A 26,477-nucleotide genomic window follows, 5' to 3' on the forward strand; every position below is an offset into this window, starting at 1 on the left:
GATCTCATAGTCAAGCTGGTGCAACAAGTGAGTAATTCCAGGATGTGAGAAGTGCGCTAATGCAGGTGAGGAGAGGCTATTTTGGGGGCCCAAGGCAGGGGATGACCAACTAAGGGAGAGGGTGGGGACATGGTGGGGTTAGGAAAGATGCTAAGGAAACCTTACTTGATTTATTTCTAAGTCTCAGACACTGCAAGTGCCAAGTCTCAAGATTCAAGTCCACAGATATTTTTCAGACATCTATCGACATCAGGCACTGGGGGAAATGTGGGTGCGTACGAGGCCCGAGGGGGCCAGTGCTGCAGGGAGAAGCTGCCATCCTCCTGGGGAGCGGGTAGGCTCCCCCGACCTGCTCTGTGGCCTCGGGCCTCGCTGACCCGGACACCGGGGCAGACCCAGGAGCGCTGCTCGTCCCGTGTTCTCAGACTGCATTCCCTTCCAGGGCAGGCACTAGTCGCCCTTCGCCCTGCGTGGCCCCCGCAGTCCTCAGCCCCACCTGGGAGGGGATCGCACTCCTTCCTCATTCGCTCCCTCTTCAAGTAACAGGAAGACTGGCTGCCTGCCCCGAGGTGTGGGGAGGGGAGAGGAGCTGAGGCGAGTGGTGTCTGGAGACTTCAGGGGACAGATCGGCCGGGGACTTCTTTGGAAGTGGGGAGAGATGGGGGCCAGCAATTCCTTCAGGCATGAACTGGGCCTTTATGTCCCAGGGACCTCGGAGAAAGAGAGGCTTCAGAGGGGAACACGGTCCACCCCTCAGTGCACTTACGCTCTAGTTAGGGTGACGGGACCAGGCTCACTGTGGCCTGGAGGCTTCCCTATTCAGAGGTGCACCCCTGCCAGGGAGGATCTGGGATCTGAACAGAGTTGGGCTTGCCGAACCCAGACCGGGTCCCCATCCACAGAGCACAAGCTATGGGTCAGGTGTAGCTACTCTCACATGTTATGTCACATCAACCTGATAATGTATGCTTTATCCCCATTTTGCAGATGGGCAGACTGTGATTCAGAAAGGTTAAATGATTTGTCTGAGGTCACAACAGCCAGCAAATGCTTTCCTTTTTGGTCTGTAATGGAATTAGAATATCAGATGGCAGAAATCTTCCTTGCAGCCCTTGGCTTTTAAGTGGCAACACTGCTGAGAAAGGTGGGTAGTCTGCTCCTGCACATTGTGAGACACGAGACCACCTAGAGCAGGGGTTCTTAACCTTTCTTGTTCCATGGACCCCTTTGCCAGTCAGGTAGAAACCATGGACCTCTTACTAAGTCCACACTGGACTCTGTATTATTTAATAAATATATCAAACCCGCACTAACACGTCCCCACAAGAATGCTTTTTGAATTTCAATTCAAGCTCACGGACCCCTGGTTAAGAGCCCCTGCCCTAGAGGGTATGATTGGAAGGGCCCTGAGTGTTCTCCTCCTCCCCCTGCCCTATCGGCTCCCATCCCGCCCGGGTCCTCTGTCGGAGTGGCATGTGCGGGAGGCTCTGTTCAAGAAGCCCCTTCTGGGAAACGGATGTGGCTTAACTGATGGAGCATCCGTCTACCACATGGGAGGGCCAGGGTTCAAACCCAGGGCCTCCTGACCCGTGTGGAGCTGGTCTACACACAGTGCTGATGTGTGCAAGGAATGCCGTGCCACGCAGGGGTGTTCCCAGTGTAGGGGAGCCCCATGCTCAAGGAGTGTGCCCCTAAGGAGAGCCGCCCAATGCAAAAAAAGCACAGCCTGCCCAGGAATGGTGCCACACACACGGAGAGCTGACGCAGCAAGATGACGCAACCAAAAGAAACAGATTTCTCGTGCCACTGACAAGAATACAAGCGACAGAGAAGAACACACAGCTAATGGACACAGAGAGCAGACAACGGGAGGGCAGGGTGGGGGGGAGAGAAATAAATAAAATAAAATAAAATAATAAAATAGAGAGAAGGCCCTTCTAAGGAGACTACACTATCGAGAGGGTAGACCGTGCTTTAGGTACTTCGATTCTGTTATTGGAAAACTTGTTTTCGTCAGGTTCAAAGTGGAGCCTGAGGAAGAGGTGGGTGCTAAGAAGTTTAGATGGGGTGTGGGCAGGAAAGACCCTGAGACGAGCCCTCAACCTGTCTATGGAGAGAGACCCTCACCAAGTACCGTGCTGGAAGCTGGTGGTCAGGGGCGGGACAGGGGTGTGGGAAGTGCATACTGATTGGGGATGTGCACTTCCCTGCTCATGCCAAGTCACAAGTTCGGGAGTCTCTGGTCAGAGGTCCTGGGAAGGCAGAGCCCAGGAGTGGGCAGGGACGGCCTGAGGACACGAGGCTGGGCTTCGGAGAACCAAATGAGTGGAAATGATTCTTACAAACCTTGGCCACCACATTCTGGCCTCATGGGGAGGGGACAGCTGTGCCTGCCCAAGCTAGCAGGTGGAGGTGTCCACTTGTTAGGGCTATGGGATTGGATTAGGAGGCTCAGGCAGGGTGTTTGGATGAATTTATTTCAGTTTTCACTGAACGAGAAATGTAGAACTTGTTCAAATGCAAAACTTGGAGGAAAGATTACACTTTAAGGCGTCAACAGCTAAGAACCCTAGGTCATAGCCAGTAACCTTAGCTATCCAGTCCTCAGGAGGGCACGGGCCGAAGAGGCAGGTGGGTGGTTGGGGCAGCTGATCTGGGTGGTGAGAAGCTTCCCGACCTTGGTCTGTTTCAAGACTTAACTGATGGCTGGTCCTGCTGGATCATCTCACGCTGGATAAAGGCCTCACTCACCCTTAGGTGATCAAGGAAAAGTGACCTCTTCCCATCTCTGGTGAGCCACCAATATTTTTCTGTAGACAAAATTCACCCCAAAAGAACTTCTTTTTTAAAGTTTTGTGTTGGGGGAGATTTATGGATTCCGTCGTATGAGATTCCTTCTGCTAAGCCCTGTGTAGGAAGAGTTCCTCAGCAGCTCCGTCACCAGTGGGTGTCACTTATTTGTAGCCCTCCTCTTCCCTCAACACCTCGACCTCATGGCTTCATTCTGAGGTGTGGATCCCTTCCATAAACTTTCTAGGAGATTCATACCCCTCCTTCTTACTCACCCAGTTTGACAGGGACTTTCCCACCTCAGGAGGCAGCCAGCACTAATAGAACCCACTTGGGCTCTTAATGATCTCTGCATTCATTTTCTAAATGCTAATGGAAACATGGGCTTAAAAATGTGTTCTAGAATTTGACCAGGGATCCATGGTTAGCCTTCCTGATGGCAATTTCTGGAATCCTCTTTTTCGTTTTTGCAAATCAAGTTTTCCCAAGGCTCTGAGCCTCCTTCAGCAGCCCGGGCTGCAATGCCTGTGGTCTGGAGTCCTGGACTCTCTGAGTGGCCAGGTGATGCCTGGGGTCTCCTCTCCTACCCTGGAATCTGGTCCTTTCTCTTGTTGCTTTTACATTTTCTAAATAGAAGGCTGGTTTTTCTGCTCATTAAGGAGGCAGCAGACCAGGAGATGGTGAGGTGGGCCTTTCCTCTGACATCTGAGAATGTTCCACTGGGGCCCTCCCTGCAGGGCCCAGAACCTTTCCTTCCAACATAACCAAAAAGGCTTGGGAAATCTGAAGGCTTCTTCAACACGTTTCCAGGAAGTGGACGTTTGAGGCCATCTGTGGAGCATTTCCGGAGGAGATGGTGCTGGCAGTCGGCCCAGGAGATGGGCTCACCCTGGCTTGGGACCTGCTCAGGCCAAAGCTGAAAGGCTGGCTGGACCCATCTTGCCCTGGACTCCAGCGAGGGCTGATGGACCCTGAGAGCCGATCAGCTGGACTCCCAGGGACAGGGTGGCTGTGGCCGATTGTGATGGCATTGGTAGCCTCGTGCTGAAATATCTCTCCACTCTAAAATAGCAACGCAACAGCCGGTCATGGTGCCAGCAGCCCATTGTCATTGCATTCATCCCTTTGGATTTTGAAGTCTTATTTTTCCCCCCTCAGGATTAGAGTCTCAGATTCAAAGGCAAGCACTGTCTCCTTAAAAGTTCTAGCTGACAAAACTTCCAGGGGACTGTCATTGGCTAACAAGAGCCAGGGCAATAGAGGAACAGCGACTGGTGTCCAGACGAGGTGGAAGAGGCAGTCTGGATCCCCTCGGATTGGGGGAATAGAAAAAGAGTTGGGTACATGTGGAAGCTGCACAGGCGGGCATGACCTTGACTTGACTCAAATAAGGAGCTAGGATTCTGCTCTCCTGGGTCTCCCACCCCCTGCTGGGCAACCCCATTGAATCTGCAGGGCCTCATCTTGCTGGACACACTGAGACGCCTGGGCCATTTTCAGGGCTCAGCCCCAGCTTTCCTGAATCCTTGAGGCCTCTCACAACCTTCTCTTCCCTGCAGGCTCCCCCTTCGCTGGACATGGCACGGGTCACGGCATCAGAAGCAGGAGAAGGAACTTATTCAAGAGTCTTTTCTCCAACTAGATCATGAGCTGCTCCAGCTGAAATGTTATCTTAATTTCTGAGCCTATCCCCAGTGCCTGGTACACAGGCTGACACTCAAGAAGATGCTCGAAAAAAATGTTGGGGAGTGGATAAAGGGGATACTAGGACATTTGTTCTTCCTCCCTCCTCACTGGCCCTGACCTCAGAGCTGGCCCTAGGCTCTGCCCACATTTCTTCCAGTCTGCTCCTGCCTTCTGTTCTCCTGCCCGAGGCTGTGGAATTCCTTGTCCTTTGGGGCACCCTGAAACACGACCCCCCAGATCCTTTCCCTGATCCTCCCAATCTTCTGATCCCCTATCCTCTTAAATATTCCCCTCCTCCCCCTGCCAGTCTAGGGCTTTCCTTCTGTTGGACCCTGAGACATGTGGCCTTGATCTAAACGAGACGTGCGCCTGGCTGGTTTGCCCAGGTGAGCGGGGGCGCCCCAGCAGCTCCACAGGTGGGTGATTCTCCTGAAGCTGTAAACTTTGGCCCAGGAGAAATCCATGGCTTCTTTCATCTCAAAATTGAGAACTGCTGTTCCCAGCTGTTTGCAAGTTGACTCCTGGGGGCAGGAATCATTTCCAGTTCATTTTGGTATTTCACAAAGCCCTGTACTTAGTAGCAGTGGACGAGGACTTATTAGATTTAATTAAATTGAATTTCCTTGTTTCCCAGTCAGCCCTGACTGCAGTCAGGAGACCGGGGCTGATCCTGCCGGCTGACCTGGGGATGGATGTGCCCTGTGCCGGCTCCTCACCCTCAGGCTGTGAGCTCCTTGAGCGCAGGGCTCTCGCCTGTGTGTCTCTCCCAGCATCTAGCACAGAGTCCAGCACAAAGAAGGGGCTGAAAAGATTTGTTGCTCTGACCACCTAAACTGGGGATAAGTAGTATCGGCCGTCAACCTTGCAGGGCTGTTCTAAGGGCATGAAAGGAGGTGCAGGAGCTTCCTGAAAAAGTTGAAAGTGTTCTGCAAATGTAACCTATTAGAATGGAGTAGTTGCATTTACATCTTGCTGAATGCAGGACGGTGATCGTGTGGCCATGCAGATGCAGCTCAGGAGAGCTGAGCGTGAGTTGCATTTCCCTTGGACTGCCTGCCCCATGCTGTGCATCTGTGCCCCTCCCCTCTAATTTGGGATTTCTGACTCAGACCCCCAGCAATGCCCTCTTGGCTTCTGTCCTTGCTCAGGGAGTGGCTGCTTGGTGTAGGGGAAGAGCACGAGATTGATATTTCTCCTGCTAATGTTACTTCACACCGCTCGATCTTTCCGTGACTCGGTTTTTCCCTCTATAAACTGGGAATGAGGAATCCTGCCCTGTCCACCCCTGAGAAGAGTTAGGAGAATTCAGTGGGATGACGAAAGTGATATAGAAACAGGATGGACACATAGGCCGTTCCCGGAAAATTCGGTGGTCGGCAGGACACATACACACCTGGAGCACCTCTCTGTCCCACGGGGAATGTGTTCTGACACACTTACAGCTTTCCCACGTGTTCTTCCTAGGAAGGGCTCTACAATTTATGAAGCATTTTCACAGATGTCCACTCCTCTGTTCACCTGGCAGTGCTGTGAGGTTTCAGTCCCAACTTAGGAACCAGAGCCAGGTGAAGCTCAGATGGGGCAAGTGACTCCCGGGTTGAGCCACAGACAGGACCTGACGCTTGTGAGCCTGTGAGCCCCTCCCCCCTGGCCCAGGCCCGCCTGGGACCTCTTCAATCTGATGCAGAGTCTGCACAGAGAGGGGGCTCAGGCTGGCCATCTGCCAGAGCCCATCTGCGCATCTGGATACCCTCCCAACACCCACCCGGCTGTTCCCCCGCAGGCATAGGCTGCTCCCGGCAGGGACACTATTAGAGGCACAGGCAATTGGTTTGCCACGTTGACCTAGTTTCTGCACAAGTGCCTGTGGACCTTGTCAACTGCAGAGTCAACGAAGACCTGGATTCCCTTTCACCAGCCCCAGAAGATGGGGCGGGCGGAGAAGAGAACCCACAGAAGAGAGAAAGAGACGATGAAAGACAAAGAAAGGAGGGATGGTGTCCCTAAAGAGCTGGAAAAGCGAGAGTGGGCGAGCGAGAGCTGGAGGGAGGGAGTTCTAAGCCTGTACCTCTACCACGTGCGAGGAAAAGCCCGTTTGCGACATTTCCAGCCCAAAGGATGTTTCATTCTTGTTGGTGCCTAAAAGAGAGGGACAGAAAGACATGAGCTCTGGACCTGAGAGCCCAGTGCAGTCAGGCCTGCAGCTCAACCCACACTCCTGCTTCCCAGGAGGCCTCCTCAGGGAGCACGACTCTCTGCTGACCGGCGTCTGAGTCTGACCCCCTCGGCCCCACCTGCCCCCAGCACCTGCACACTGAGGTGCACGGAGCGCCTTCCAGGTGGAGATGTGGGTTTAGTTTTTGTAGCCCACTTGTTTCTGAAAAGTGCTTGAGAAAACTCCTATTACAGAGCATGTATTTGATTAGGCTGTTAAAATAGGGGGAAACAATTGAGCAAAGTGTGCAGAGATACACATTCTACATTTTTGGCAAGAAATGAGATTCCCCACTGTGTTCATCCCTCTTATTCACCAGATTTGGCTCTAGGTGCCTTTGGATGGTTTCCAAATACCAATTCTACCCTCAGGAGGGACATTTGTCACCACTACATATTTGTAAAAAAGACCTTGAACATGTTTTTGGGGTCAGCGTTCTTGTCACCTGATGTGACCATTTTGATATAGGATACCACATTAAATATGAATTTCAGATAAGCAATGAATAACTTTTAATGTAAGCACCCCCAAATATTATATTTTATGTTTGACAAATTTGGCACATCTGCTAAGCTTGCAACCCTAGTTCAAAATTCATTTTACTGCTGAAGCAGCCTCAGCAATAAAACGAGGAGGCAATCAGTAAAAGCCACCTTTCAATGTTGTCTATAAAACACGGAGCCCACATCCCATTGTTGGCACTCACGGAGGAAGGACTCATGCTAAACCATTGCGCTTTGCAGGATTGTATTCTGCTCTTGGGGCTACTTGGCTGGGCCCTGGAGCATGGACCCCCTCTTGGCATGCCCCACTCACCTTCCAGGCTGAAGATCCTGTCCCCCAGGGCGTCAACGATGTCCTTGAGGGCCGCCTCGTCGGTGACATTGAAGAAGTGCTTGTCGTCGGGGTCGCTGGCTATGTATTTGATTTCATTTAGAAAAGTTTCTGGATTGATCCCCCTGCGGTTGTAGTAGCCCAGGACCTGCCAGGGAATAGGGGCAGGGAAGACAAACCAGGACATAGCACAGGCTGTGAGCAGCCCTGGCCGTGCCCGTGGCCTTGCGCATTCCTTGAGGTTTCTCTTGCTTGCTGGAACAGACAGCCTTGTGGGGCTGAGATAAGGCCCTGTTGTAAGTTAGAGGTCTTGGGGAAGCAGGCTGTGGGTGTTTTCTTGTTTTCTGAGGTTCCAGAACCTTCTTGAAGATGGAGAAAGTAATCAAACAACAACAAAGCAAACCTTTTGTGGATAGGCCCGGGCAGTGTGGAAAGAAGAGTCTCTACCCACTCTTCAGAAGAGAATGAAATAGGGAGAGGCTGGATGGGAGGCTCTCTTCACCTGGACAGTTTGGTACACTGCACAGAAATTGCCCCTTTGGAGTCTCTAGGGTTTGGTGGCAAAGCCTGCAGGAGGTGGCCGGCAGTGCCGGGCAGGGGGTGGGGTGGGTGGTAGGACTTACGGCCACAGCGTATCTGGTCACATTGTCCCTCTCGCTTTGCTGGATCACCTTCTCCAGGTCTGGGCTGTCGTGGGACTCGCCGTCCGTGATGACAATCATCACCTTCTTTGCCCCTTTCCTTCCACCCTTCTGGAAAGCCTCTGAGCTGGAATCCGAGCACAGGAAAGGCTCATGAGAAGGAAGTGATGGGGGCAGCCCCAGAAACCAGGACCGAGTCCCCTTGGACAACCCAGCCCCACTCAGAGAAGGAGCTGGATTGAGATGCCCAGACTCTTCTACCAGCTGCTCAGAAGGGTCTTGTATCTAATTGTTCTTAAAAAATGACTTTCAAGTGTGCTTCAGGGTCCTGACCTTGCTGTTTTGGGCAGGCAGAGGGGACGGGGTGGGACTGGAAGGGGAGTTTGGGGTGAGATGGAAACCTGTAGAGGCCCTAAGTTAGTGGCTCAAACACCCAGCTACACGGTGGAATCCCCTGGGAGTTTAAAAAAAAATACTGATGCTCAGGTTCCACCCAGATCCACGGGACCAGAAGCTTGTGCATCAGTACTTTTCGAAAGGTCTAAGGAACTTCCAGAGCTGACAACTACTTCCCTAACACTGAAAAGGTGATGTGTCTGAGTAATCCAACTCCAAACAGCGCCACTCCATAAAATACGTGGGATGAAGGCTGATGGAAGCTCTGATTTCTCCCATGAGGACGACTTTTATTCGAGTCCAGGCCAGGGGCCAACACCTTGGGCACGTCCACCCTTAGCGCTGCAGAGACGCTCCTGCAGCTGGCAACCCGTCTACAAAGCACGAAGACCCGGCGACTGAGCCATCGCTGGTCTTTTTTTTTTTTTTTTTAATATTTATTTATTATTATTATTTTTTAATTACATTAAAAAAAAATATATGAGGTCCCATTCAACCCCACCGCCCCCGCCCCCCACTCCCCCCACAGCAACACTCTCTCCCATCATCGTGATACATCCATTGCACCTGGTAAGTTCATCTCTGAGCATCACTGCACCCCATAGTCAATGGTCCACATCATAGCCCAGACTCTCTCACGTTCCATCCAGTGGGCCCTGGGGGGATCTACAGTGTCCCGTAATTGTCCGTGAAGCACTATCCAGGACAACTCCACGTCCCGAAAACGCCTCCACATCTCATCTCTTCCTCCCGTTCCCCACACCTAGCAGCCCCCATGGCTACCGTTCCCACACCCATTTCACATTTCCTCTGTGGACATTGGATTGGTTGTGTCCATTGCACACCTATGTCAAGTGAGGGCTTAGATTCCACATGGGTACTGGATGCACTCTTCCCGCTTCTAGTTGTAGACACTCTAGGCTCCATGTTGTGGTGGTTGACCTTCTTCAACTCCATGTTAGCTGAGTGGAGTAAGTCCAATAAGTCAAAGTGTAGGAGCTGAAGTCTGTTGAGGCTCTGGGCCTGGGTGTCATATTATCAGTCCAGAGATTGAAATCCCCTACATATATCTTAAACTCAGCACCAACTACAATTCCAATAAAGTAGCATGCAAGTCTTGTGAAAAGAGATCCCCTCTGAGTCCATTTCCGTCATGCAGAAACACCAGCTCCAAAGAAGGGCCATCTGTCATGGCAGTGAACCCCTTCTGCCATGACCATAGAACCCGTGGGTCTCTTTATCCCTCAAAAGAACCAATACCTGGGGTTGTATCTACTTTATCTGTCTCTTAGACTCTGTTCAGTTGTACATAGGGGTATTCCTTCTGACAACCTCCAGACTCTTTTTTAGAGACTCACAGCCTTATAATCTCATTTCTCCTTTCCATTTCCCCCTTACATTAGGTCAAACTGCTTCCCGAAGTCATGTTATTATATTTAGACAGGTATATTCTGCTATTCCACATTGAATCTTTAATTCAAGGTCATTTTCTAGTTGCTTCTTCAGCTGGTATGTGGTAGTGATCCCTCGGTGCCAGGGAGGCTCATCCCCAGGTGTCGTGTCCCACGCTGGGGGGAATGCATCACATCTACACGCTGAGTTTGGCTGTGAGAGTGGCCACATTTGAGTAACATGAAGGCTGTCAGGAGGAAACCCCCAGGCACAATGCTACTCTAGGCCTTGTTCTTATTGCAGGTGCATAAGCTCAAAAGTGTAGCCATTAGTATCAAGAGCCCACTGTTGGGCCCTCCTTCCTTCCTGGTTCTTGCCGTTGCACCTGGAGGATTGCCGCTGCTCTCCCAGGGCCCACAACAGTGACCCCCCGGCCAGGAGCCCAGTACCCCCCCAGCTGTTGTTTTTAATTGTTTCCACTATGAGTATATATAGACATTACCATATACCCTGGGCATATGCCCTGTATAACTCCCTGTCAACCATATATATCCTGTCAATAACATCCCATATCAGTATTCCTCCGCTGCCATTGTTGAACCACTCTGTGATCCAAAACTTCCCGTAAAGTGAATCCCAACATAATGTCAGCTTCAGAAGAGTCTTAGATCACCAAAATTCATATATACAATATACAGTATTTCCCCAGATCCACCATAAAACCTTTTCCCTTCCACAGCAATAATCTTTTAACTTATTCATATCATATTTCCTGAAACTGATGTACAGATTCCGAAACTATAGTTTTCAAACAAGGTAACATTTGTGCTTACTATGTGGTCCATACTTTAGGTTGTACAGTTTTCTAAATTTTTTAGTTATCCTATGTTTTGTCTTATGGTTTTCATTATTAGTCTGTCGTCCCCTATATGTTTTTGGTGTAATATTAGCTGTTTTATATTCATCCTCGTGTACTCTCACATAACTCCTCTTTTGCCCCCTTATTTACCTTTGTTCTATCCATTGCACGTCCATTTTCCCCTCCCCTTAGGGCCCACAACGCCTGCCAATCTAATGCCCTGGGAGCCGTCCTTTCTCACGAGAGATACAGTTCTCTCTATTCGACGGCATTAGTCTTCCCCAGGATATGGGTCCACCCCACCCAATGGTAGAACCCACCTTGGCAAAATGAGCCTTCAGCTATTCCCTCCGGAGTCCGTCCCGCATCAGACCATACCCCCTGAGCGTCCTAACCAGGTGACCCTCCTATTTATACTTTGATACGTTTTACTCAACATTTAGTTCTCAACGAACTTCTGGCACTCTCCCATGTTTGTATGTTGCCCCTCCCTCCCACCTATTTCTTGGACCATATTACCCCTCTTCCCATCCCCAGCCCCCCTCAAACCCAGAAAACCCCACCCGAAGGTAACCCCTTGCCCCCATTTTGTCCCTTCTTTGTGCTCATACTTACCCCCAGCTTATCACAGATTCCACCCCTACAGATATTAACTCACATCCTTCCTCCACCCCCTGATTTCCAGTAAGCCACTTTTCCAGACTCTAGCTCTCTGAGGCAGTTAACTTATTTCATATCATTGAGGTCATATAGTATTTGTCCTTCAATGCCTGGGTTGCTTCACTTAACATAAGATTCTCAAGGTTCATCCATGTTATCACGTGCGATTGTAGTGTATTGGTTCTTACAGCTGAGTAGTATTCCATTGTGTGTATATACCACATTTTATTGATCCACTCATCTGTTGATGGACTTTTGGATTGATTCCAACTTTTGGCGATGGTGAACAATGCTGCTATGAACATTGGTGTACATATATCGGTTTGTGTCCTTGTTTTCAGATCTGATGGGTATATACCCAGCAGTGGTATTGCTGGGTCATATGGCAAATCTATGGATAATTTTTTGAGAAACTGCCAAACTGACCTCCAGAATGGTTGGATCCTTCTGCATTCCCACCAGCAATGGATGAGTGTTCCCCTTTCTTCACATCCTCTCCAGCATTTGTATTCTACTGTTTTTTTCATGGCTGCCAATCTTATGGGAGTAAGATGGTATCTCATTGTAGTTTTGATTTGCATTTCCCTGATAGCTAGGGATTTGGAGCATTTTTTCATGTGCTTTTTAGCCATTTGTATTTCTTCTTTGGAGAAGTGTCTGTTTAAATCTTTTTCCCATTTTTTAAATGGGTTGTTTATCTTTTTGTTTTCGAGATATATGAGTTCTTTATATATGCAAGTTATAAGTCTCTTATCAGATATATGGTTGCCAAATATTTTCTCCCATTGTGTGGGTTCCCTTTTTACTTTCTTGACAAACTCCTTTGAGGTGCAGAAGGCTTTAATTTTGAGGTAGTCCCATTTATCTATTTGTTCTTTTGCTGCTCGTGCTTTTGGTGTGATATTCATGAAGCCATTTCCTATTACAAGGTCCTGTAGATGTTTCCCTACACTGCTTTCTAAGGTCTTTATGGTCTTGGCTCTTATATTTAGGTCTTTGATCCATCTAGAGTTGATCTTTGTATAAGGTGTGAGATGGTAATCCTCTTTCATTCTTCTACATATGGCTATCCAGTTCTCCAGGCACCATTTGTTGAATAGGCCATTCTCTCCCAGTTGAGAGGGTTTGGTGGCTTTATCGAATATTATATGGCTATATACATGAGGTTCTATATCTGAACTTTCAATTCGATTCCATTGGTCTGTGTGTCTCTCCTTATGCCAGTACCATGCTGTTTTCACTACTGTAGCTTTGTAGTATGTTTTGAAGTCAGGAAGTGTGATTCCTCCTATTTCGTTTTTCTTTTTCAATATGTCTTTGGCTATTCGGGGCCTCTTTTTATTCCAAATAAATTTCATAGTTAGTTTTTCTAGTTCCTTAAAGAAGGCTGTGTTGATTTTTATTGGGATTGCATTGAATGTGTAGATCAGTTTTGGTAGGATAGACATCTTAATAATATTCAGTCTTCCTATCCATGAACAGGGAATATTCTTCCATTTATTTAGGTCTTCTTTGATTTCCTTGAACAATCTTGTATAGTTCTCGATGTATAAGTTTTTTACCTCTTTAGTTAAATTTATTCCTAAGTATTTGATTTTTTTATTTACTATTGTGAATGGTATTTGTTTCTTGATTTCCTCCTGATCTTGCTCATTATTGGTGTATAGAAATGCTACTGATTTTTGCGCATTGATCTTATAACCTGCGACTTTGCTAAACTCATTTATGAGTTCTAGGAGCTTTGTTGAAGATCTCTCAGGGTTTTCTATATATAGGATCATGTCATCTGCAAATAATGAAATTTTGATTTCTTCCCTTCCAATTTGAATGCCTTTTATATCTGGTTCTTGTCTCAGTGCTCGAGCCAGTACTTCCAAGACAATGTTAAATAGGAGCGGAGACAATGGGCATCCTTGTCTTGTTCCTGATTTTAGAGGGAAGGATTTCAGGACTTCGCCATTGTAAACAATGTTGGCTTTAGGTTTTTCATATATACTCTTTATCATGTTCAAAAAGTTTCCTTGTATTCCGATCTTTTGGAGTGTTTTTATCAGGAAGGGGTGCTGTATTTTGTCAAATGCCTTTTCTGCATCTATAGATATAATCATGTGGTTTTTTTCTCTCAATCTGTTTATATGGTGTATTACATTGATTGATTTTCTTATGTTGAACCATCCTTGCATACCTGGGATAAATCCCACTTGGTCATGGTGTATAATTCGTTTAATGTGTTGTTGAATACGATTAGCAAGTATTTTGTTAAGTATTTTTGCGTCTAGGTTCATTAGAGAAATTGGTCTGTAATTTTCCTTTCTTGTGGTGTCTTTGTTTGGCTTTGGTACTAGGGTAATGTTGGCATCATAGAAGGAATTAGGCAGTGTTCCTTCTGTTTCGATTTTTTGGAATAGTTTCAACAGAATTGGTGTTAGTTCTTTCCGGAATGTTTTGTAGAATTCACCTGTGAAGCCGTCTGGCCCTGGGCTCTTCTTAGTTGGGAGATTTTTAATGACTGATTCTATCTCTTTGCTTGTGATTGGTTTGTTAAGATCATCAATTTCTTCTTTCGTCAGTATGGGCTGCTTATGTATTTCTAGGAATTTGTCCATTTCCTCTAAATTGTCATTTTTGTTGGAATATAGTTTTTCAAAGTATCCTCTTATGATAGTCTTTATTTCTGTGGGGTCAGTGGTGATATCACCTTTCTCATTTCTTATTTTGTGTATTTGCATCTTTTCTCTTTTTTTCTTTGTTAGTCTCACTAAAGGTTTGTCAATTTTGTTGATCTTCTCAAAAAACCAGCTCTTGGTCTTGTTTATTTTTTCAAGTGCTTTCTTATTTTCTATTTCATTTAGTTCTGCTCTTATCTTTGTTATTTCCTTCCTTCTTCTTCCTGTTGGGTTACTTTGTTGTTGTTTTTCTAATTCCTTCAAATGTGCAGTTAATTCTTCAATTTCTGCTCTTTCTTCTTTTTTGATATATGAATTTATGGCTATAAATTTCCCTCTCAGTACCGCTTTTGCTGCATCCCATAAATTTTGGTATGTTGTGTTATCATTATCATTTGTTTCAAGATAGTCATTGATTTCTTTTGAGATTTTCTCTTTGACCCACTGTTTTTCTAAGAGTGTGCTGTTTAATTTCCAAATTGTCGTGTGAAGTCTGGGTCTCTGTCCCTTGCAAATTTCCAGCTTGACTCCACTGTGGTCAGAGATATTGTTTTGTATGATTTCGATCTTTCTGAATTCATTAAGCCTTTCTTTGTGGCCTAGCATATGGTCAATCTTGGAGAATGTTCCATGTGCGCTTGAGAAAAATGTATATCCTGCTGTGTTTGGGTGTAATGATCTATATATGTCTATTAGATCCAGCTCTTCTAATATACTGTTCAAATGTTTTGTTTCTTTAGTGATTCTCTTTTGAGATGTTCTGTCCAGAGTTGATAGTGGTGTATTAAAATCCCCCACTATAATTGTAGATGCATCTATTCTTTCACTTAGTTTTTCCAGCGTTTGCCTCACATATTTAGAGGCGCCCTTGTTAGGAGCATAAATATTTATGATTGTTCGATCTTCTTGACAAATTGTCCCTTTCACTAAAATATAGTATCCTTCTTTGTCTCTCACAGTTGTTTCGCATTTAAAGTCTATTTTGTCTGATATTAATATAGCTACTCCTGCCTTTTTTTGGTTGTTGTTTGCTTGTATGATTGTTTTCCAGCCATTCACTTTCAACCTCCATGAGTCTCTGGGTCTAAGATGTGTCTCTTGTAGGCAGCATATAGATGGGTCGTATTTCCTTATCCAGTGTCCCAGTCTGAATCTTTTGATAGGTGAGTTTAATCCGTTGACATTCAGTGTTATTACGTTTAGAGAGTTATTTATGGTAGCCATATTTTGGTTGGATTTGTGTTTGTTATATTTTGTTTGTATTATTTTATTTTCCCCTTCTATTTTTGTCTTTCTTGTTGCTTTTACACTCTCCTCCATCTCTGACTGTCCTGTTTTTTCCTTTCTTCCTGCAGAATTCCCTTAAGAATTTCTTGAAGGGGAGGTTTCTTGTTGATATACTCTTTCAGTTTCTGTTTATCTGTGAATATTTTGAACTCTCCATCATTTTTGAATGCTAGTTTAGCTGGATAGAGTATTCTTGGTTGGAGATTTTTTTCCTTTAGTACCTTGACTATATCATACCACTGCCTTCTTGCCTCCATCGTTTCAGATGAGAAATCAGCCCTTAATCTTATGGAGTTTCCCTTGCATGTGATGGTTTTCTTTTCTCTTGCTGCTTTTAGAATTTTTTCTTTGTCTTGAGCATTGGATAATTTGACAAGTATATGTCTTGGGGTGGGCCTGTTGGGGTTTATGACCAGTGGAGTGCACTGTGCTTCTTGGATATGTACATCTGTCTCTTTCAGTAGATTTGGGAAGTTTTCATTCATTATTTCCTGCAACACTCCTTCTGACCCCTTTCCCTTCTCTTCTCTTTCTGGAATGCCTATAATACGTATGTTTGAGCGTTTTGCGTTATCATTCAGGTCCCTAAGTCCTATCTGGATTTTTTCTACCTTTTTATTGACCACTTCTACTATCTGTTTGATTTCCAATGCACTGTCTTCCACATCACTAATTCTCTGCTCTGCCTCTTCTAGTCTGCTGATATTTGCTGCAAGTGTATTTTTGATTTCTTGAATTGTGGTGTTCATTTCCATCATATCTGTTATTTTTTTGCGCATGTCTGCAATTTCCCCTCCAAGTGTTGTCTTCACGCTGTTAACCTCTTTCATTACCTCATCAAATTTGTCGGTGATAAATGTTCTGAGATCTTTCATTGCTTGTGCGAAGTCCTGCCCCCCTTCCTGATTTTCAGTTTGTTGATTGGATTCAGCCATGTTTTCCTGATTACTGGTTTGGTTTGTAGATTTTTGTTGCTGTCTTGTCAACATTTTTTCTTGACGGGTTTAATCAGTTCCTTAGCTTCTTTGTCTAGTCTTGGAGATTAATTAGCTGTTGTTTTTGCGTAAGTGTTATATCTTCTCTTTGTCACTTTGTTCTTCTTATTCCAATTTCTTATTGCTAGTTAAGCTCACTTTAAAGGAAAGTATTAGTGCTGGGGAAAGTCAATTGTGTAAGGAAGGAAAAAGTGTGAAGTAGTATTGGTGATATATGTTTACAAAGCAACAATATGAGTTCTGGGAGGATGGAGGTTAGATCATGTAAATTGTGTAGAGTTATAGTAGTAGGAAAGTACCTATAATGAGGTAGACGACTGAATATGGGAGGAATGTGGTACGTACTAAGAGGCTATTGTTTTCGTGAGAGAGGGAAAGAGAAAAGAAGGGTAATAGTTTCAGGGACGAATACCAGATGGAAAACTAAACAAAGGTATTAGAAATTAAGAGTTAGACACTTTGTGGATCAAAGAAAGGGAGATGGAATATAGGAGAGATAGCAGATGGTGGAGGATATCAAGTTGTAGGGGAAAGGGGATAGTGTAGATAGGCTAAATCTATTCACAGAGAAATGAGGCAGTGGAGGGTGAGGAAACCCAGCAAATGTGAGGTATTTCCTGTAGGACCTATTGTATTGTTAAGGTAAAATAGTATAAGAAGAATATTGGGGACAAGAAAGAGAGGATTGAAAAAAAAAAAAAAGAACAATAAGAACAACAACAACAACAAAAAATAAAAAATTAAAAAACAAAAAAAAAACAACAAAAAAACAAAGAACAGAAACCCCGCCGCCAGGCTCGGCTGGGCTCAGCTGGGCTCCGGTCCCCCGCCCGCCGCCCGCCGCAGCTCGGCTGGGCTCGGCTGAGCTCGGCTTTCCCGCCCGCCGCCCGGCGCGGCGTGGCTGGGCTCAGCCCCCCCGCCCGCTGCGGCTCAGCCGGGCTCGGCCGGACTTGGCTTCCCCGCCCACCGCTCGCCGCCGCGGCGCAGCGCGGCTCGGCTCTCCCGCCCGCCGCCTGCCGCGGCACGGCTAGGCTCGGCTGGGCTTGTCTCCTTCGCCCGCCGCCCGCTGTGGCACAGCGCGGCTCGGCTCTCCCACCCGCCACCCGCCGCGGTGCTAGCTGCCTCGGCTCCGCCTACCCAAGGAGGGAGTCCTCCACACGTAGCTGGGATCTCCGTGTATATTTCACAGATGGATCCTCTCTGTTACCTTCCCTCCAAATCGATGTCCAGACACCTCCGGACCAGGAAAAATCCCGAAACAGCCGGTCCCAAAGAGTCTCTGACGCCTCCCAGCTGATTCCCCCCAGGAGCTAGTAACCGGGAAGTTCACTCAGCCGCCATCTTGCCTCCCCCTCCTGAAAAGTCCCAAATTATATCTTATAGACCAGTCCTTTCCGTTACCTTCCCACCAAATCGATGTCCAGACACTTCCTGCCCTGAAAAAATCCTGAAAAAGCCTGGTCCTGGAGAACCTCCAGCGGTGCCCAGCTGCCTCTTCCCAGGAGAGACGGCAAGGCAAGCTCACTCAGCCACCATCTTGCCGGAAGTCCCCATCGCTGGTCTTGATGCACCTTGACCAGCCCGTCCTTTTGTCCATGAGGTTCCAAGAAGTACAGACAAGGGAATGACGTGGTCTGGCCCAGCAGGTAGAATTTTCTAATAAAGATCTAAAAATAAATGTTGCTGTTGGATTCTGCATGGGTTTGCCACATGATAGGGTAGAGCAGCCACGGGCAGAAGCTCTGAGATGTCAGGTTAAGCCTATCTTGGTGCCACAGGCCCTGGTTACCAGAGGGGTCTTTTGTTACACACCTAGCTGACAAGCTGACATGCATGATTTGGATGCTGAAGAATTCACAAAACCTGGAATAAATTAGTCCAGAATGTCTTCAAGCTCCTAGTTAAGAAAGAAAGAGCATCTACCATTCTCTCAGCAGCTCTATGCTATTCTGGATATGCTGACTTTAAAAAAAATCACTTCTAATATGAGCTGTGGACTAAAGGGCCTCAGAGGCAAACTTGACATGACTAGAGCAAATGTACTGTTTAAGGCTGAGCTCTGATATTCTGTCAGAGAAGATTCTAGATGCTTCCATGACCTCATTGAAAAGCCAGGCCCAGGAATAAAACTGCATACAAAAAAGAATGGGAGGTGGAATTGGATGTGGCTCAAGTGGTAAGGCCTCTGCCTATGATATGGGAGGACCCAGGTTTGATCCCTGGGGCCTCCTGGTGAAAAAGAAGAGAAAGTGTGCCTGTGCAGTGAGCCAGTGTCCCCGCAGTGAACAGAGTGCCTGCATGGTGAGCCAGGGTCCATACAGTGAGCCAGTGCCTGCACAAGTGAGTCACGCAGCAAGATGATGATGCAACAAAGCAGAGAGGAAGGGGAGAGTCAAAGTGAAGTGCAGCAGAGACCAGGAACTGAGGTGGAGCAATTGACAGGGAACCTCTCTCCACGTCAGAGGTCCCTAGGATTGAATCCTTCTGAATCCTAGAGGAGAAAGATGAGATGAGAAGACAAAAAGAGAAACAGATACAGAAGATCACAAAGTGAATGGACACAGACAGCAGAAACAACAGGCAGGGGTGGGGGAGGGGAAAACAAACTAATCTTTTAAAAAAAAAAGTGTGCGAGGAAAAAATATTATATATGGAGCCAAGAAAAATCTCAGAATCATATTCTGTGTAGTGGAATAGAGTGAATAGCTGCATGAATCATCAGATTTTAAATTGTGACTTTGTACTGTATAAAGGGACTTGGGTTCATTCCTTTGTAAATGAGAGGATACATTCCTTGAAAGCAGTGGGAGCTTTACGAAGCCAGAGTGATCCCATTGAATCGTAGGTCAGATCGTCCCTTTTCTGCTCAAAACCTGCATTTGGAAAAGCCTGGATCCTTCCAGTGGACCCGCAGGCCCTGTGTGATCTGACCCCGTTCTCTCTCAGAGCCCTTGTCCTCCTGCTCACTCCACTGCACCCACGCTGGACTCCAGGCTGCTTCAGCAACACAGCAGGCACATTCCCGCCCCAGGACCTTGGTCTGAGCTGCACCCTCAGCCTGGGATGCTTCCTCCAGATACCTTCCCAGACACCACTTGGCCAGCCCCTCCCCTTCTGCAGTCTCCACTCGAAGCCCCCCTCCCAGTGGAGCCTTCCTTCACCTCCCTGGTAGTGCTGTTATGGCCCTCTCCAACCTGCTCTCTTCCCCACCCCTAGTTCTGATCTCCTTCTAGGATACTACGCTGTTTACTCGTTTATTTGTTAGTTGATTGCCTCCCTGCCCAGAATATCAGCTCCACGAGGGCAGGATTTTTCTCTGTTTTGTTCACTGATCTATCCCTAGTGTTGAAACAGAGTGAGGCACATAATAGGCACTCAATAAATACATGGGGCATGGGAGAAGGCGCTCACACAGGTGGAGTTACATCACTTTGTTCAGGGACTGGTAGCGCAGTTTTGTTACAGGCCTCCCCACTCTGAGCCATAGGTGGCTGCCAGGTTCACCTTCCTAAGGTGCACGTCTGATGACACTCTTGTGGCTCATGAGTCTTCAGTGGCCACCCACTACTTGTTTTAGCTAAAAAATCATTGCCTTCACAATGTGACTCCAACCCATCTTTCCAGCCGTGGCCCACTCCCCTCGCAGGGAGCCCATGCCGCAGTCAAAGGAGCATGGTTCTGTATGTTAAAGGCCCCCAATTTCCCCCTCTGCTGCCCTTATCCTGGTGGCTCTCTCTCTGGAACGTCTGTGCTCCACCTCTCCCTGCTGGAATCCCACGGGTCTTCTGAGGACAGGTCAAATGCCACCACCTCTTGGGACGGTCTCTCACTCCTCACTGGGATGCTTGTCCAAGCTCCCCTTTTGGCCTGTGACTGTCCCCCAAGACTGGGGCCTCAGGTTACCATTTTTGTAACTCCTCTGGTCCACAGCCTACATCTTTGCACTTGGTAGGAGCACAGAATAACCAAGTGAGGAGACAAAACCTTTCACCTTAAAAGGCCCTGGCCATAATTTGGGACATGAACTTGGCAGGCTGAGAAGATCAGAACTGCAAGCCTAACTTGAGGTGAAGTTGCATAACCTAGTGGTACTCATGAGTCATTAATGGTTCAAATACCTGGTGAGTCACGTCCTTATAATGGGCTTGGGGTTGGTGGGCTGCAAAATAACACCGAAACCAGTGCGTTCCATCCTTGTCTGAGTCAATTAGGTTCGCACTGAGAAAGTGATAGCTTTGTGGCCACAGACTTCCTCTGTTGCCTCAGCTAGCCGTTCCACAAGGGCCAGCAGGAAGTCTCAGGGCTCAGCCAGTACACCTCCAACGAGAGCAAAGCAGCTAAGTGCCCATTCTCTGTGTGGAGGAGTAAGAGAGCCATCTTTGCTCAGAGGAAGGCTCACTCAGGAGAAGCTCGATCTGGTTTTATCGGCAAACAGAAATAGGCTAGTTGAGCAGTGACTTAACCATATAGAGTTGTGAGATTGGAAAAAAATTAATATTTGACCACATGAAAGATTGATATTACTAAATAGCTCTTACATTGTTGAAATCTGTTGAACACATCCAGTGGTCCTCACTATGTGTGGTGGGGTTATAAGGTAATGGGACTGAAGTCTCAATGACTGTAATAGAACTTAGAGTCATAGGTATAAAGTTTACACGCTTAAAATCTAAATGCCTTGGACAAAGTTATCTTAGGACTTTAGGCCTCAGATAAAAAGATATTGGGGAATTGCCTTTACAATTTGGCTGATTTCAGTGGAATCAAGTACAATGTTTGAGGCAACGGCAACATTAGTGGAATAGCTGTGTAGACGTCTCTGGGGACAACTTCCAGAGATAATATTCTTTGGCATGAGTGAGTTTTGGTGTGTATTTTAAAGAGCCAGTCTCTTTACGCTGCATTCTCAATTGTTAAATTTTTTCACATTCCTTCAATGACAAACATATAACCAGCCATTCCACAGCAAATCCTGCCCTCATTGAACTATGCACTTTTTACAGGGTGTCTGGGGCAGATCATATTTTCCACCGTTGACTGCAACAATGCCCCTATCCTGAATGCTCTTTTGCAATGTGACCTTGCCACTCCTCCATCAAGAAGTAGAAGCACATTCTCTTCCCCTTGAATCTGGGCTGGCCTTAGTGACTTGCTTGGCCAATAGAATGTGGCAGAAGTGATATTCTGGGACTTCTGAGGCTCGATCACAGGCAGCCTTGCAGGTTCTCCTGAAAAACTCACTCTAGGGTTCTCCCTCACAATCTAGCTGCCTTGCTGTGAGAAAATCAAGCCACCTGGCTACATGTGGGAGCTCAGGTCAACAGCCTTGGCTGGGCTCCCCTCCGAGCTCTTGGTCAACAGCCAGCATCAGCTAACAGCCGTGTGGGTGAGCCATTCCCGATGCCCAGCCCAGTCGAACCTTCAGATGCCAACAGGCCCAGTGGACTCCAGACTGTGATCATGTCAAAGACCTCAAGAGAGAGCCATCCCGCTGAGCCCAGACAACCCCCAGAACGTTGAGAGGTTCATAAATTATTGTTTCAAGGTAGTAAATCTTGGGATGCTTTGTTATACAGCAATAGATAACTACAAGAGTATCTGATTTTTTTTTTACCGAGCAAATTCTATGCCAAATGCCGTCCGGGTTTCAGTTCCTCCTCTCTGCTCGATATGGCTGGCAGCTTCCACCACGTCTTTTACAGACCTGTAGTCATTGAGGTGAAACTCATGGACCACGTCTTCTCCATACTGAACAACGCCGACCTGCAAGGTAGAGGAGAGGGAACCAGAAATTCACGACCCCTGAGACTTAGCTCTTCGGTGGTGAAGAGCCCTGGAGCCACCTCTGTGTCAATGACGGCTCAGGAGTTAGGAGGGCTGATGACTTTGCCTGGAGAGCAACGAAGGCTGAAGAGAGGAAAGTTTTGCAAAGTGCCAGGAATGAACTAAGACCCTGTAAAACCTAATTAAAAGAGAAGAGGGTCTTATATGTCAAGGTTGAGAAAATATCAACAACATCAATAACTTCAAAAAACAAACCCCAAATGCCTTAAAGCCCTACGCTAGGAACAGAATCATAAAACATTACTGTGGGGTGAGCGCATGGGTTTATTAGGTACAAGTGCCCTCCCGATGCTGGACTTCCTCCCATGTGACCCTGAACTTCCACCAGTGGGGAACTGGACACTTCACGGGGCACCCTGTTTTTAACAGCTCTAATTGTTACAGCATCGTTTCTTAGACCGACTTGAAATCTGCCTCCTTGTTACTTTTCCTCGGAAGTCCCCATTCCGCCTGCCAAAACAATATGGAACAAATCTACCCCCCTCGGTAGCCAGGCAGGGCCTCAAAGACGTGCTGGCAGCTCTTACCTCCTCCCCAGGCTTCTCTCCGAGAGCAGCAGGCCCAGTTTTCCTCTGGGCTTCTCAGCAGAGTTCTAGTGAGCACTCACCTTTCCCACCTCCCCTCACTCTCTCTGGCTGGTCAAAGCCTTTCTGAACAGGTGGCACCTGTCCCCGATGCCAGTGCTTGGCCCTTGAAGTGAGGCCTCGCCCAGCCTGTCCCTTGGTGTGGCCTGCCTGTCAAAGACTAGTGTCCTGGGCTGCGGGGCTCTGGGGCCGCCTGCCCTCCCCACCACCGACACCCTCTTAGGGCATACAAGATGCTCCCCCCACCCCGAGAAGGCTCCTGCCATTCCTGGGGTCGGGAGGGCTGTTGAGAGAAGGAAAGAGGCCTGGAGGCGCTCACCTGGATCTGCCCAGGGCCGATGTAGAACTTCTTCAGGATGTTGATGAGGAAGTGCTGCACCTCCACCCAGGGGTAGATGCTGTTGGAGCCGTCCAGGACGATGATGATGTCCATGTAGGTCTGGCACCCTGGGAAGTGGGACACAGTCACGGCTACCCAAGGAGACGGTGCCCGCAGATCTATGATTCTCCGCATGACTGTCCAAAGAGTGACAGTCCTTCTGTGTCATTCCCTGAGACGGGGGCTGGCTTAGGGCTGGATTTTTTTGGGGGCAGGCTGAGGGAGGAGCCCAGGGGTGCCTGGCTCTGCTGCACCACTCTGTGCTGGCTGCTTGAACAACTTAAACGCAATCCTGGCTACCTCTGCTCCTAATCCGGGAGTGATCGCCACCCGCTGGCCAGTGTTTCCGAGGCAGCCAGCACTGCCCAGAGCAGTAGCTCACTGTCACTTGTTGGACTCTAGCAGGCATGCTTGTGTTCACCACTGTCAGCCCAAATGAATGGGGTTCACTTTCAGGAGGGAGGTACGGTGCATGGCTAGGACTGTGGGCTCTGGGGTCAGACTGACCCCGGCTTTGACACTCACTAGCTGAGTGACCTTGCGCAACTTCACCTCACGAGGTTTTTTGTTTTTTTTTTAATAAAATAGGCATGATGCAAGTTGAGGGTTGTCATGAAGGATGATGTTCCCAAAGGGTTGCACACAAAGCAAACGCTCAATAAATCATAGCTGATCTGATTTCTATTTTTAGATCAACCACTTAGTTAATCATCAGGTCAAGCTTTCTAGCCTTTATCTCTGCCTCTGTTAGGTTAACATAAAGGTTTCTTTATATTTGTGTAATATTCACACCAAATAAAAATGAATAATAAAAACCAACAAAGTAAACTAATGAAACATCGGTGCCATAACTAATATACACACATATATATTTTAAACCTCTTCTAAAACCTAAATAATTTCCTTCTGTTTGTGAATGGTTGGGGATACTTTGAAATGTGGCATATGCCTTTTACCTGGCATTGCTTATTTTTTCCAGAGAATTTCCATGCTCTTATAAAAGCTACTTTACAACAACGCAGCGGGAGCCTTTTGTGTGTTGACTACTCAAATGATTCTTCATGGTAAGATGCAGTACATTGCAGTGAGTACTCAGAGGAGGGTGGGTGGCTTTCAGCTCAGGGCCTGTTGCAGGTTTCGTGTCTGATGGTGCATTTTAGAAGTGTTCGGGTGACTCATACGCTCAAAGTCACTTGGAAGCTCTGCAGACATCCTTGTGCCACCCCTGTGCTGGGTACAGGGTGTGCTGACCTGACACTTCTGGGGACAGAGCCGATCAATGTGTCCTTTTCCAGTCTGATTTAGCTCATCGTGTGTGGACTGAGTACCCACTATGCACATGGTGCAGGGGGCCTCGGAGGTGAAAGAGCCATAAATGCCTTGTTTTGGAGGAGTTTAAAATCTAGTGGCAAGGACCTGGTTTCTTTTATTTGGAGCCAGTTTTATTATTAGATTGTATTTATTACATTGCTGATTCCTTCCTTACAATTTCAAAGTTTTCTTTTTAAGATACCTTGGGAAGAACCTTGCTCTGGGTCTATGGTTCCTAACATTGCTGAACACTAGACTTCCTAGGGGAGCTTCACGCACACACACACACACACACACACACACACACACGTGTGCACTCCTGGGGCTTATCCCAGACTTACTGAATTAGAACCTACCTGGGTGCCTGGAATCTGTATCTGACAAGCTCCCAGGTAAATGCTCAACCAGGTGAGAAGAGCCACGCCTTGGCAGGGAGGACACAAGGAGCCCTGCGTGTTGGTGACGTGGTCCTCAGTGGCCCTCTCCTGTGTCCTGACAGCTGGCCTCCTCCCATGGCCCTGGCACTGCCTCTGCCATTTTGTTTGCATAGAATCAAGCCCCCTCACCCCCTAAAGAGGCCACTTCCCAGGGCCCACTGGACTGATGCTCCCTACCCTCCCAGGACCATCTCTCCACCTCTGCCGGGCCCTGCTGTTTGGAGGGAGGCTGCTGGCGAGCCCAAGGTGCTAATCCCCTCACCTTCTATAGAACGGGCAGCAGCTGCTTGGGTGATGATATTTAGTCGAGAGGAAATAGTGAGGCTTGGAGCCAAGCCGTCTGGGGTTGCAGGAGACAAGGTCTGAGCATTACTTCCCCACATTTCCTTGGTGGGCGGGGAGTGAACAGGAGGTTTTGTGTTCCACGAGGTGCTGGGCAAGCGGGACAGAACTCCCAGCTTCCCACGAGCATGCGCTGGGTGAAACTGTTACCAGGAAGATTTTTTTTCCCATGGCCCTCCACATCTAGCTACAAGGCTACTGCATTGCCTGACCTTGGAGGACTCCATTCACCTTGCAGTCTAAGGGAACGGTGGCCCCAGAATTGTGCTCTGCGCAGCCTGCCCACATCCACAGTAGGCTGCAACCTCTTCCACGCCCAGGTTTGCAGTGGGCCTCCCTTCCTGCCAGGATGTCTTAGCTCAATTGACCCTCACCATCGCTCTGTCGGGGAGGGTGGGCAGAGGCACAGAGAGGTGAAATGTCCCCCAAAAAGCCAGGGCAGGGTGGGCCTAGAGTCCAAGTGCCTGTGCCTTGCAGCGGCAGGATAGCTGTGAACGCAGCCCTGAGCTTGCCCAGATGGTCAGCCGCTTGGCCCAAGTCTGCGGCTCTGAAGTCACTTACTTTGGAGAGCTGGAGCCACAGTCTTGGAGAACCTGAAGTTGGAGTTGACCCGGGAACACATCCCCGTGGTGTAGTAGGAGCTCCCGCACTCATGCGACCAGAGGGGGCTGCAGGCCTGTGAAGCACAGTGTAGACCACCATCAGGGGGGCTGCGGGAGGGTCCTTCCCCACCTCCATGACTCAAGGCAGACGCCCCCGTCTAAGTGTGGACAGTCCCAGGGTTTAGAAGTTCTTCTTAGAGTCTAACTGAGCTCTCTGGCTGTAGTATGTACCAGTTCCCTTTGTTTCATGGAGAATGGACAAAATCTAATCTTGGTGTCCTACTTTGTTTTTTTAAGTGTCCCATTCTCCATCGTGCCATTTAGGCCTGTGACCCTCCCTCACCCTGCCTTCTCTCTTCTTATTAATCACCCCCCTCCCCCCACCATGAACAAATGCTAGGCAGACCTGGGGAGGCCTTTTCATCCAGGGGAGCAGACCCTCAAAGGGTCACTAGATAAACTTCTCTGGCAGAGAAGACACCTAAGGTCCTTATGGGGCAAATGCCCAAGACTGGGTTCCAATAATATGCCTGAGGCTCTTACCAGGGCAAGAAAAA

The 26,477-nt window shown here is 47.8% G+C and overlaps 1 protein-coding gene across 3 annotated transcripts in view; it reads right to left on the minus strand.

The window, feature by feature from the left end:
- ITGA11 (integrin subunit alpha 11) overlaps positions 1-26,477 on the minus strand; it is a 134,673-nt gene that overhangs the window by 38,645 nt on the left and 69,551 nt on the right. For all 3 annotated transcript variants that reach the window (XM_058294400.2, XM_058294401.2, XM_058294402.2), the window contains 6 exons: positions 25,880-25,994; positions 23,169-23,296; positions 22,036-22,184; positions 8,149-8,293; positions 7,508-7,673; positions 6,545-6,615 (listed from right to left, as the gene is read on the minus strand). In XM_058294400.2, coding sequence (XP_058150383.1) covers positions 6,545-6,615; positions 7,508-7,673; positions 8,149-8,293; positions 22,036-22,184; positions 23,169-23,296; positions 25,880-25,994 — 774 coding nt within the window. The remainder of the gene's footprint in view (positions 1-6,544; positions 6,616-7,507; positions 7,674-8,148; positions 8,294-22,035; positions 22,185-23,168; positions 23,297-25,879; positions 25,995-26,477) is intronic.

This window comes from Dasypus novemcinctus, chromosome 3 (genome assembly GCF_030445035.2).
Source record: "Dasypus novemcinctus isolate mDasNov1 chromosome 3, mDasNov1.1.hap2, whole genome shotgun sequence".
Taxonomy (NCBI): Eukaryota; Metazoa; Chordata; class Mammalia; order Cingulata; family Dasypodidae; genus Dasypus; species Dasypus novemcinctus.